Source organism: Vombatus ursinus, unplaced genomic scaffold (assembly GCF_900497805.2).
Source record: "Vombatus ursinus unplaced genomic scaffold, bare-nosed wombat genome assembly UNPS02013930.1, whole genome shotgun sequence".
In the NCBI taxonomy this organism is placed as follows: Eukaryota; Metazoa; Chordata; class Mammalia; order Diprotodontia; family Vombatidae; genus Vombatus; species Vombatus ursinus.
Genome location: NW_020953708.1, coordinates 54,246 through 66,433, shown reverse-complemented (window position 1 = coordinate 66,433; position 12,188 = coordinate 54,246). Strand labels below are relative to the sequence as shown.

Sequence of the window (12,188 nt, the reverse complement as noted above, 5' to 3'; positions counted from 1 at the left end):
TCCTTTAAAGATTCTTCACAAATGTAAGGAGTGTAGGAAGGCCTTCTATCACAACTCAGATCTTACTAAACATCTGAGAATTCATACAGGAGAGAAACCTTACAAATGTAGTGAATGTAGACAGGCCTTCAAGAGGAAGGCACATCTTACTGTGCATCAGAGAATTCACACTGGAGATATTCTTTATGAATGTAAAGAGTGTGGGAAGGCCTTCCTCTACAACTCAGCATTTATTATGCATCAAAGAATTCATACTGGAGAAAAGCCTTATGCATGTAGTGAATGTGCAGAGGTGTTCAGGAGTAAAATACTACTTACTGTGCATCAGAGAATTCATACTGGAGACATCCTTTATGAATGTAAGGAGTGTGGGAAGGCTTTTCCCTACAACTCAGAACTTGTTCGACATCAAAGAATTCATACAGGAGAGAAACCTTATAAATGTAGTTTATGTGGAAAGGTCTTTAGGAGGAAGCAGCATCTTACTGTGCATCAGAGAATTCATACAGGAGAAAAACCTTATGAATGTAGTGAATGTCCGAAGGTCTTCAAGAGAAAGGCACATCTTACTGTACATCAGAAATCTCATGCTGGAGAGAATCTTTATGAATGTAAGGAGTGTGGGAAGGCTTTCCCCTACAACTCAGCATTTATTCTACATCAAAGAATTCATTCCGGAGAGAAACCTTATGAATGTAGTGAATGTGGGAAGGCTTTCAGGAGGAAGACACTACTTACTGTGCATCAGAGAATTCATACTGGAGAGATTATTTATGAATGTAAGGAGTGTGAAAAGGCTTTCCCCTACAACTCGGAACTTATTCGACATAACAGAATTCATACAGGAGAGAAACCTTATGAATGTAGTGTATGTGGTAAGGCCTTCCGCCGGACTGTAAATCTTACTCGACATCAGAGTATTCATACTGGAGAGAGACCTTATGAATGTCATGAATGTGGGAAGGCCTTCAGACTGAGGAGTCAACTTACTCAACATCAGAGAATTCATTCACCAGAGAAGCCTTAAGAGTGTAATGCATTTGGGAAAGCCTTTTGACTGAGGACAGCACTTTATATCTTTCAGAGAATTCAGTTTGGAGAGATTCCTCATAAATGTAAGGAGTGTGGACTGGCCTTCTGTCACAACTCAGACCTTATTAAAAATTAATGAATTCATACTGGAGAGAAGCCTTATGAATGTAGTGAATGTGGGAAGGCCTTCTGGAGGAAGGCACAACTCCCTATGCATCAGAAAATTCATACTGGAGAAAAATAATATAAATGTAGTGAATTTTTGGAGATCTTCAGGAGTAAGACCCTACTGTATATCAGAAATTCATACTGGAAACATTCTTCATGAATTGAAGGAGTGTGGGAAGGTTTTCCTCTACAACTCAGCATTTATTCTACATCAAAGAATTCATGGTGGAGAGAAATCTTATAAATGTAGTGAAGGTGGGAAGGCCTTTAGAAAGTCAGATACAACTTTTTGTCCTTTGGGGAATTCATAGTGGAGAAATTCTTTATGAATATGAGGAGTTTGGGAAGACTTTCTAACGCGATTCAGATCTTATTCAACTTCAAAGAATTTATGTAGGAGAGAAACCTTATGCATGTACTGTATGAAGGAAGTCCTGCCTGAATGTAGATCTTACTCAACATCAGACAATTCATACTGAATAAACACCTTATGAACGTCATGAATGTGGGAAGACCTTCAGACTGAGGATACAGTTTGCTCAACATCAAAGAATTCATTCTGGAGAGAAATCTTTTGAGTGTATTGCACGTGGGAAGGCCTTTCTTAGACTGCAGATACTACTTTAATGTCCATCAGAGAATTCATACTAGAGAAATTTCTCATAAATGTAAGAAGTATGGGAAGATCTCCCAGCTGACTAGACTATGATTCTGGGTCTCTAGATGCAGTTCAGAGTCCTTTTTTAGCCCCCATCAACAGAAATAATCCCTTCTCTCTGTAGAGGCCTCTAAAGGTGTAAAGATTTATATGTTATCCTCCCATCTCCCATCATTTAGGGAAAGGTTATGCCGGTTAACCAGAGGATTCTGAGTGTGGCAGGTGGTATTGCTTTTTGGTGAGGCAGTTGAGTTTAAGTGACTTGCCCAGGGTCACACCGATAGTAAAGGCGGGTGGTATTAAAAGAGCTTTGGTATTAAATGTGATCCCTGGGCAAATGGCATGCAGTAAGCTTATGGATGACCACTTAGCCCTCTGATGAGCCTGATGTGTGATAAACAATTGTTGACTGTGCTCAAGAAATGTGTCATGTACTGAGCTGTGTTCCTGGTGTTGCTCATGCAGCTTCTGCTCATATTCATTGGGGAGCCACTGTGAAGCATGAAGAATTGGAATCACCTTAATTTAAAAAAAAAAGTATCCCAAGGGCCTATACTGATACTGATGAGATGTGATTTCTGCCTAGTGTTGTGAGTGTTAATGTGAAGAAATTCAGTGAAGTGCAAGTAAATGGTGGGAGTAATTGTGACTCTCTTAAGGTAGCCAAATGCCTTAGGAAAAGATGAATGAGATTCCCGTTGTGGTCAAGGAATATGAACAGGGGGTTTATAGAAGAAATCAAAGCTTTTCTTAGTCATTTGAAAAATGCTCAAAATCACTACAGATTAGAGAAATGTAAATTAATACAACTGTGATATCACCTCATACCTATCAGATTGGCTAACAACAGGAAAAAGACAAATTCTGGATGGGATGTGGAAAAATACACAGTAATGCACAATCCTGAACTGGTTCAGCCATTCTAGAGAACAGTTTGTAACTATGCTCAGAGGGCTATAAAACTGCATTTCCTTTGCCCCAGCAATACCACTACTAGGTCTGTATCCCAAAGAGATCAAAGGTAAAGTACTATTTGTATAAAAGTATTTTTAGCAGTTCTTTTTGTGGTGGCAAAGAATTAGAAATTTAGGAGATGTCTCTCAATTGGCAAAAGGCTGAAAAGTTGTAGTATATGATTGTGATAGAATACTATTTTGCTATAAGAAATGATGAGGGCAATGATTTCATAAAAACCTGGGAAAATCTATATGAATAGATGCAGAATGAAGTAAGCAGAACCAGAAGGTCATTGTACACAGTAACAGCAATATTTTAATGATGATCAACTGAATGATTTAGCTACTATGATCAACATAATGATCTAAGACAATTCCAAAGGACACATGATGAAAAATGCTGTCCATCCTCTGGGAGAAAACTGACACACTTAGTGTAAAGTAAAGAATCACTTTTTCACTTTTCTTTCTTTCTTTTTTTCCTTCTTTTTGTGACTTGGCTAATACAGAAATATATTTTGCATGCTTTCACATGTGTAATTTCTATATTAACTTCTCAGTGGATGGATGGAGAAGCATTTAGAAGTCAAAATTTAAAAAGAATGTTAAAAACAAAATTTTTTTGAATGAAGAAATTGTGGAATCACTCACAATGTTGGACAGATTGTTGAACTCTGAGACTTGGATCTTTCAGCAGAATAGAGGAAAAGCTTAAGATTTCAGCCTACCTCCCTGAATCTCAATAATCTGCCACCATTCTAGTCAGATGGGTGCAGTGGGGGCCAATTCATGTATCTCCAAACTTGTGGGCTGTAGCATAATAATAGGTTTGGTGAGTGACTAATGCATATACCACCCAGGCGTTGGCTTTGCAGCCACTCACCCAATCCTAGAAAAGAGTCTTTTCAACCTCAGAGTTGGGAATGATCTATAAATCATTACTTACAATCCCATTGTACCTGTGTGCCCATCCCTTCAACCACTAGAGTCTCATTAGGTTCGGTGTCTGGAGGTGTTGCTGTCTTCCAGCCCCTGTTCAGTGATTTTGAAGCGTCTTTTCCACCTCCTTGTTGGCAGTCAATAAATAATCATATGGTAAAGACAGTCACCCTGTGGACGGCTTTAATGGATGAGTTAGTATTTTTATTCTAGAGTCATTTGGAAAGCTACTGAAGTCCTAAAACAGAATGGCATGGTCTGTTCTGTGATTTAGGAATATCCATTTGCCAGTTGTAAAGAGAAAATGTTGGAAAGGAGAAAAACTGCCTGTGTATTTGTTTTCCTTTGGACCTGTGATTTCATCCTTATGAGGAAGTCCCAATGTGGAGGTTACCTATACTCACAGAGATGGACCACTCCATTATAAATTTTTATCCTAGGCAAACCTTGATTCAAGAGGGCTGAAGATAGTCTTGCTACACATCTCTTTCCAGAAAGGTAATGGATTTAACATGCAGAATGTGACATTTTTTGATGTGACTAATGTAGAAATTTATTTTGCCGGACTATATGTGTATAGTATGAAGGTTTTACTTTTCTTGTCTTTTTTTGTTCAGTGAGAGAAAGGAGGCCAGAGAAGAAAATAATAATTGCTAAAAACTAAAATGAAATTTAAAATAGAAACTTCTATAATGAGAGTCTAGAGCATGTCCAGAGTTCCTGGGATGGAATATGTGTAGACCATCAATATGTTGTTAAGAGGATCATACTGAGCCAGGCTCTAACCTGAGAATGACAAAACATCAGGCCAGAGACAAAGTGCCAGTAATCTGGTAGCTGTTTAGTTAATTAGTTTCATTATGAGGAAGATTTGCAAATCCAGATTTCTCCTGATCTGAATTCCACCTTTCGGTAGCAAAGACAGAGATTATCTACGTAAATCACAATGGGAAAGGAGGGAGGGAGGTCAGTAGGTTACAAATGTTCCCCAGGCCTGTGTGGTTGCCCACAAGTGGAAGATAATACAATAAGTCTGCAGTCCTGTGGGAGCAATAGTGTTCAGTAGTGTTTGGGGGTCATTACTTAGTAGGGTGCAAGTCCAGAATTCTGTGACAGGAGCAGGTTCTAGAGCCTTTGATTGCCTTCACTTAAGGTAGCAAAAGAAGGCAGTGGTTGTGGGAGTGTTGTCAAGGGTTTGATCATTTCAAGCCGCATTGTAAGTCAGACTCTCAAGCTGGAAGAGGCAATTCTTGAAAATTCTAAATTAGTATATTCATTACACATATCGAATTGATAATTATGAAAATCAGAATTCCCTCTCTTTGGCTAAAAGGTCTGAACAACCCTTGAAGGCCGATGAGGAACATTTATTTGAAACATGACTTTGAAAAATTTCTTGATTATAGAAATTTGCTATAAAAGGAAAAAGAGGGACATTGTTATATAACAGGTAAAAAATCTCCCTTAGCTCTGTTTGAGTCCAGGTATGAGTCATATCTACTAGCCAATCATGTAGTTACAGAGTATTAAAGGCAAGGCTCAGGATTTATCAGGTGAGAATTTTCCTTTTCTAGAGAGGAAATAATCTAATGGAGAAATGAAGTCAGGATGATCCTACCGAGGCCAAGTTGTAGGTCATCCCCACAGTCTTTCCCAGGCACAGACATCCACCTTAGCAGTCCTCAGACTGCCACACAAGCCATTTTCTTTTATTGGCTTTATGACAATTCAGACTGATGGGGATGGGATCTGGACCCCAAAAAGGAAAAGCCCTGGACTTTCCCACATGGTTGTCTCTGGCATTTGCCTGAGGCTATAATCCACTCAACTGGCCTTTGATTGTGGCTATGCCCAATCTCCCAATTCAGTTCTGTTACCTCACAGTCACCTCAGACTACTTGGACACTCCTAGATCCCTCCCACAGGCTTTCTGTATATAAGATCCATCTTGGCCTCCATTAAGGTGCTTAGATTGTTAAAATCTGGCCAATGGCTCAGATTTTTAAAATCTAGCCAATAGTGCAGACTCATTAGGAATCTCACTCACCCCAATTGGTATTCTAATAAACCTTGTTTTTGGCTGAAAGAAGGCTTGGGTTGAATTCATTTGGGCAAGACCTGCCATGTTGCTATTTCAGGGTGCCAGCACCTCTAAACCTCAAGAAAACTATCCCTGCAGTCAAAGTTCAAAACAAATTATAGTCCCAGGAATTTTTACCTTAAATAGCAAAATTTTCGCTAATCAAACTTAGGGAGATAAGTACAACATTAAAAAAAAAACTGCTGTTTCCATGAACATTGAGAGATTGAGAGGACAGTAGTAAGGACAGGGGGAAAAAAAGGCTTAGTTCATAGATGTATTAACTGTAACCCTCAGCCCACGCCTGGTTTCATGGGTTAATGGTCTATATCAGCTGTTGTTAATATCCTGCGTGTCTTGGGAACAGCTGTCTGCCTCAGATGTTGGCTGCTTTGGATTATGGAACCTGTGGGTTCCATGATCCAGATGGGCAATACTTCCCTTTTGAGATATGACAGGTGGATCCAGGACCCTACTTACTCCCTGGAGTTTGGCTGCAGTGGGGGTCATGAGCTGGACTTCAAGGGTACTTTTCCATCATGGCTCCAAGGAGTGTTTTTGGAGATGGCATTTCCAGTAGACTCAGTCACCAGGTTGGATCAGTGGCCGAGTCTCAGTTGGAATTTCTAAAGAATGGGATCATGAGACAAGTTGCTAAGGCTGTGATCTTTTCTGAGCCAACCCAATATAGCATTGTAGGGAAAGGTCCTTTGGCTGTTATGCTTCCCACCCATAGGTACAGTGGCATTGGGTGTTCTGTTACTATCATCTTTGATCTTCCTTTTTTCCCCCAACATGACATTAAAGAACCCACCCCCCCCTTCAGTTTTCATTAGCAGCCTCAGCTTATTCTGAGTTTTAACATTTCTGATACAATTTTTCCAGGATCATACAATATTCATACTTATTCTTTCTTATCTGGTTTTGCTTCTATTGTCTGTACTTTTCTTTTTTTTTTAGTCTAAGTTGGTTGGTGAGTTTGCCATACTTACACTTTGGTCTGTCCAGATAAAACATTTTTCCAATTGACTGGAATTTCTTTTTCTTTCTCTCTTCAACATTTCATTGCTGACCTTCTCCCATCCCTTCTGGGCTGACTTTCCTCTAAAGCACTTCACTTCATGAGAACATACCTGTGAACTTTTCCTTTGAACCACTTCAAATCTGCTTTCTAAAAATCTAGAGTACAATCAGACTGTTTTTTTTTCCTTTTGTAATGTGATTCTAAAGTAAAACATTTTGTAACATCCAGGTATAAATTCTGCCATCCTATTATTTAATATTAAAACATTTTCAAATATTGGCAAAGATTCTGATCAGTTTAACATGAATATATTTTTTAAAATCAAAATTATAGCTTAAGCACTTTTCAGTCATAACATTCAAAATCTTAAGGCCTATGTATAATTTTATATTCTTAAAAAAAATTCTGATAAGTAATTTTTTACACCCATATGAAACATGACATTGCCTATATCTTTAGAATATGATACAATAAAATTTTTCTCAAGTAATCAAATCTGGATTACATTAGGGGGAAAAAAAACCCACTTAACTTTTTTTTTTTTTTTTTGGTTTTAGGCAATGGGGTTAAGTGACTTGCCCAGGATCACACAGCTAGTAAGTGTTATATGTCTGAGGGCGGATTTGAACTCAGGTCCTCCTGAATCCAGGGCCAGTGCTCTATCCACTGTGCCACCTAGCTGCCCCCCCCACCACTTAACTCTTATTTAAGTGAAGGAGGTTAACTTATTTCTAAAAATCACTTAATAACAAAGTAATCAGAGGTTTTTGCTTTTTTTTTTAATAAATCTTTTAACAGATAAAAAAAAACACCCCTCAGTTCTTAGAAGGAAAAAAAAAAACCTTCCCCTCACGCAGGGAAAGAATAAGCAAATGAATATATGTCTATCAGTTAAGAGGTAAGTACAATTCTGTACTCTATAATTTCCACTTGTGTGATAATCATGTATAGAAAACAATGTCAGAAGTGTTCATAAAGAACATCTTTTTGGGGGGCAGCTAGGTGGTGTAGTGGACAGAGCACCGGCCCTGAAGTCAGGAAGACCAGAGTTCAAATCCAGCCTCAGACCAAACACTTGACACTAGCTGTGTGACCCTGGGCAAGTCACTTAACCCCAATTGCCTAAAAAAAAAATTTTTTTTTTAAATTAAAGAACATCTTTTTTTCATTGTCTTATAAAAATCCACATTAAAATTATGAGGTTGTGGTATAAAAACACATTTAATAAAATGCATTTTATAAATCTGACTGTTTTAAGTTGCATAGTGCTATTTTCTCCTCAAGGAATTGTTATTATCTTATGCAAGAAATCTTGCCTCTTTTTTGTTTTTCAAAGTAATGATGTCTCAGAAGAACAAGAGAAGAGAGACACCCCTCCCTTTTTTCTAAATTCTTCCTTTTCCCCTCTGCAGATGTTGGGGAGGATTATATTTGTGGCAAATGACTTTCACTGAGTCAGGAAATGTGTTAGATTTGTTGAAACACTTTTTCTCTCTTTATCCTTTGTCATAATTTGAATACGGAAGGGGAAAGAAGGTGCTTGGAAAAGACGGCAATGTAAAAACAAACTCATCAATGACAGTTAAAAATACAACCTAGAATATTGTTAGAAAATAAAAGCAAACTTACTGGGCCTACAGTTTCCTGACCTTTCTGATCACTTTTTAGAACATTTGGATATTACTGATTCTTCCTTGTTTCCCTCATGTTTACCATTATCTTGTAAGTACCACTGACAATGACTCATCAATGCTATCTGCCAATTCTTTTTTATTAATTTATTTTGATTTATCAATAATCATTTCCATATGCTTTTGAGTTCAAAATTTTCCTCCCCATCACCCCCCACCCCAAGACGGCGCACAATCCGACACAGGCTATACATTCACATTCATATTAAACATATCCTCACATTAGTGATGTTGTAAGTAAAAATCAAAACCAACAGGAGGAACCATCAGAAAGAGGAAACAAAACTCAACAGAACAGAAAAAAAAATAGCAATTTGACTTCCATAGTTCGTTCTTTGGATGTGGATAGCATTTTCTATCACAAGGCCCCTGGAGATGTCTTAGATCCTTGTATTGCCAGGCAGGGTTAAGTTTATCAATGTTAGTCATCATACAACGTGGCTGTTACTGTGTATGACGTTCTCTTGGTTCTGCTCACTTCACTCAGCATCAGACCATACAAGTTTTTCCAGGTTTTTCTGAAGTCAGCCTGCTTATCATTTCTTATAGCGCAATAGTATTCCATCACATTCATATACCAGTTTGCTCAGCCATTCCCCAATTGATGGGCATCCTCTCAATTTCCAATTCTTTGCCACCACAAAAAGAGCTGCTATGAATATTTTTGTACATGTAGGTCCTTTTCCCATTTGTATGATCTCTTTGGGATATAGCCCTAGAAGTGCTATTGCTGGGTCAAAGGGTATGCACATTTTTATAGCCCTTTGGGCATAGTTCCAAATTGCTCTCCAAAATGGTTGGATCAGTTCACAACTCCACCAACAATGCATTAGTGTTCCAGTTTTCCCACATCTTCTCCAACATCATTTTCCTGTTTTGTCATGTTGGCCATTTTGATATGTGTGATGTGGTGTCTCAGAGTTGTTTTGATTTTCATTCTCTAATCAATAGTGATTTAGAGCATTTTTTCATATGATTATAGATGGCTTTAATTTCTTCATCTGAGAACTGTCTGTTCATATCCCTTGACCATTTATCAATTGGGGGATGGCTTGTATTCTTATAAATTTGACTTAATTCTCTTTATTTTAGAAATGAGGCCCTTATCAGAGAGACTGGTTGTAAAAATTCTTTCCCAATTTTCTACCTTCTAATCTTAGTTGCATTGGCTTTGTTTGTGCAAAAACTTTTTAATTTAATGTAATCAAAATTATCTATTTTGCTCTTCGTAATGTTCTCTATCTCCTGTTTGGTCATGAATTCTTCTGTTCTCCATAGATCTGACAGGTAAACTATTCCTTGCTCTCCCAGTTTGCTTATAGTATCAGCCTTTATGTCTAAATCATGAACCTATTTTGACTTTATTTTGGTATATGGTGTGAGATTTTGGTCTATGCCTATTTTCTGCCATACTCTTTTCCAGTTTTCCTAGCAGTTTTTTTCAAAGAGTGGGTTCTTATCCCAGAAACTGGGGTCTTTGGGTTTATCAAATAATAGATTACTATAATCATTGACTACTGTGTCTTAGTCATATTGAACCTATTCCTGCATATTTAACCTATTCCTGATCCACCACTCTATTTCTTAGCCAGTACCAAGCAGTTTTGATGATTGCTGCTTTATAATATAATTTAAATCTGGAATGGCTAGGCCACCTTCCCCTGCATTTCTTTTCATTAGTTCTCTTGATATTCAGGACCTTTTGTTCTTCCAAATGAATCTTGTTATTATTTTTTCTAACTCTATAAAATAATTTTTTGGTAGTTTGATTGGTATGGTACTGAATAAGTAAATTAGCTTAGGCAGAATTGTGATTTTTATTATATTAGCTTGGCCTACCCATGAGCAACTGATGTCTTGCCAATTATTTAGATCTGACTTTATTTGTGTAAAAAGTGTTTTATAATTGTGTTCATAGAGTTCCTGAGTTTGTTTTGAGAGGTAGACTCCTAAATATTTTATAATGTCTACAGTAAGTTTAAATGGAATTTCTCTACCTCTTGCTGTTGGCTTTGTTGGTACTATATAGAAATGACAATGATTTATGTGGGTTTATTTTATAGCCTGCAACTTTGCTAAAGTTGTTTATTATTTCAAGTAGTTTTTTACTTGATTCTCTGGGATTCTCTAAGTATAACATCATGTCATCTGCAAAGAGTGATAGCTTTGTTTCTTCTTTGCCTATTCTAATGCCTTCAATGTCTTTTTCTTCTCTTATTGTGAAAACTAACATTTCCAGTACAATATGGAACAACAGTGGTGATAATGGACATCCTTGTTTCACCCCTGATCTTATTGGAAATGCTTCTAGCTTGTCCCCATTACATATTATGCTTGCTGAAGGTTTTAGATAGATGCTATTTATTATTTTAAGGAAGACTCCATTTATACCTATGCTCTCTAGTGTTTTTAATAAGAATGGGTGTTGTATTTTGTTAAAAGCTTTTTCTGCATCTATTGAGATGATCATGTGGTTTCTGTTAGTTTTGGTGTTGATATGCTCAATTATGCTGATAGTTTTCCTTATATTGAACCAGCCCTGCATTCCTGGTATAAATCCTACCTGGTCATAGTGTATTATTCTTGTGATAAGTTACTGTAATCTATTTGCTAATATTTTGTTTAAAATTTTTGCATCTATATTCATTAGAGAAATTGGTCTATAATTTTCTTTCTCTGTTTTGACTCTTTCTGGTTTAGGTAGCAGCACCATATTTATGTCATAAAAAGAATTTGGTAAGATTCCTTCTTGACTTATTTTCCCAAATAGTCTATATAGTATTGGAATTAATTGTTCTTTAAATGTTTGACAGAATACACATGTATATCCATCTGGCCCTGGAGATTTTTTCCTAGGGAGTTCATCAATGGCTTGTTCAATTTCTTTTTCTAAGATGGGGTTATTTAAGTATATTACTTCCTCTTCTGTTAATCTGGGCAATTTATATTTTTGTAAATATTCATCCATTTCACTAAGATTGTCAAATTTGTTGGCATATAGTTGGGCAAAATAATTCCTAATTATTGTTTTAATTTCCTCTTCCTTGGTGGTAGTTTCAACCTTTTCATTCTTGATACTATATCTGCCAATTCTTTTAACACTAAGGGATAAAATTGGGTCAGTAAGATGGTGCAGTGGATAGAGATCTGGAAGTGAAGTCAGAAAGACCTGAGATCAAATCTAAGTTCAGGAGTTCTGCTTCTGGGAGCCAAGATGGCTGAGTAAAGAAGCAAGTCATTCTCACCTTCCCTTATTGACCTCTGAAAGCCCAGAAAATACTGCCCCAGGAAAAAAACTGGAACAGCTGAACCAGCAGGAAAGATGGGGTGTAGCAGTCTTGTAGCCCAGGAAGCTTGGTGGATGAATAGGAAAGGCCCCTCTCTTTCTGGGGGAGGGGAAGCAGTACAGAATGGGAGGCGTCCCAGCAAACCAGCAGAAAGCCCCACCTCAGCATACCAGAGAAGATCCTGAACCCCAGGGTGGTGAAGCAGGCAAGAACCAACACCAGGACCCCGAGTGCCCCACTATGGGCAGGGGAGCTGGTGGAAACCATCTCAGAAAACCACCACATGCCACAACATTCTCTGGAAGCCAAGCCTCCTGGTGCCTCAGCAAAACTCTGGGAAGCACAGTTCCAAG

At 37.7% G+C, this 12,188-nt stretch overlaps 1 protein-coding gene and 1 pseudogene across 1 annotated transcript in view; both read left to right on the top strand.

Annotated features, from left to right (window-relative positions):
• LOC114040644 (zinc finger protein 420-like) overlaps nt 1-2,647 on the top strand; it is an 18,735-nt gene extending 16,088 nt beyond the window's left edge. Inside the window, exon 5 of the mRNA XM_027858754.1 lies at nt 1-2,647. This exon is cut by the window's left edge and continues 610 nt beyond it. Coding sequence (XP_027714555.1) covers nt 1-1,027 — 1,027 coding nt within the window. The 3' untranslated portion in view covers nt 1,028-2,647.
• A 1,557-nt stretch (nt 2,648-4,204) lies between these two features.
• Nucleotides 4,205-12,188, top strand: part of LOC114040645 — a 29,007-nt pseudogene continuing 21,023 nt past the window's right edge.